This window comes from Plasmodium reichenowi, assembly GCF_001601855.1.
Source record: "Plasmodium reichenowi strain SY57 chromosome Unknown, whole genome shotgun sequence".
In the NCBI taxonomy this organism is placed as follows: Eukaryota; Apicomplexa; class Aconoidasida; order Haemosporida; family Plasmodiidae; genus Plasmodium; species Plasmodium reichenowi.
In genome coordinates this window covers 1-524 of record NW_017962173.1, presented here as the reverse complement: position 1 = coordinate 524, position 524 = coordinate 1, and the positions used below count along the sequence as shown (strand labels likewise).

The window sequence follows — 524 nt, the reverse complement described above, 5'->3', positions numbered from 1 at the left end:
TATATGTTATATATATTTATATTTATTTGTTTATATTTATTTATTTATTTATTCATGTTTATCCCAAATTGTAATATAAATACACTATTGCTTTTTCTTCACTCTTTATATGAAATATTTTTATTTTCTATATCTTTCAACACACAAATTTTTTTTCCATCTTTTAAATATTTTGATGTGTATATATATTATTTTTTTCATTTCCTTCCTCCTTTTTTATTATTTCTTCTGTACATATTTTTAAAAACAATTCCTTCTCTTTTATTAATTCATCTCTTTGACAATCATCCAACATGTAAGTATATAAATATAATAATATATCTTTAAATTCAGCTTTTCCATTTTTTAATTTCTCATTTAAAGGTTGTATTTTTATTATTTTATCATCATCATTATCATTTTCCATAACGCCATAATTGTTGGTACTTGTACAGTATACCATATCCTTGTCGAACAAATTATCTAAAAAATATACATCATTTTTAAAATCAAACAACTGAAAAATATCAAATGAGCTTGCTTTT

At 20.0% G+C, this 524-nt stretch overlaps 1 protein-coding gene across 1 annotated transcript; it reads right to left on the bottom strand.

The window, feature by feature from the left end:
- Positions 1–163: 163 nt before the first annotated feature.
- Positions 164–524, bottom strand: PRSY57_0002100C (DBL containing protein, unknown function; the record flags this gene model as incomplete). The annotated part of the gene is made up of 1 exon (XM_020114114.1): positions 164–524. A coding segment is annotated over one exon (361 nt), but the record flags the coding sequence as incomplete, so codon positions are not given.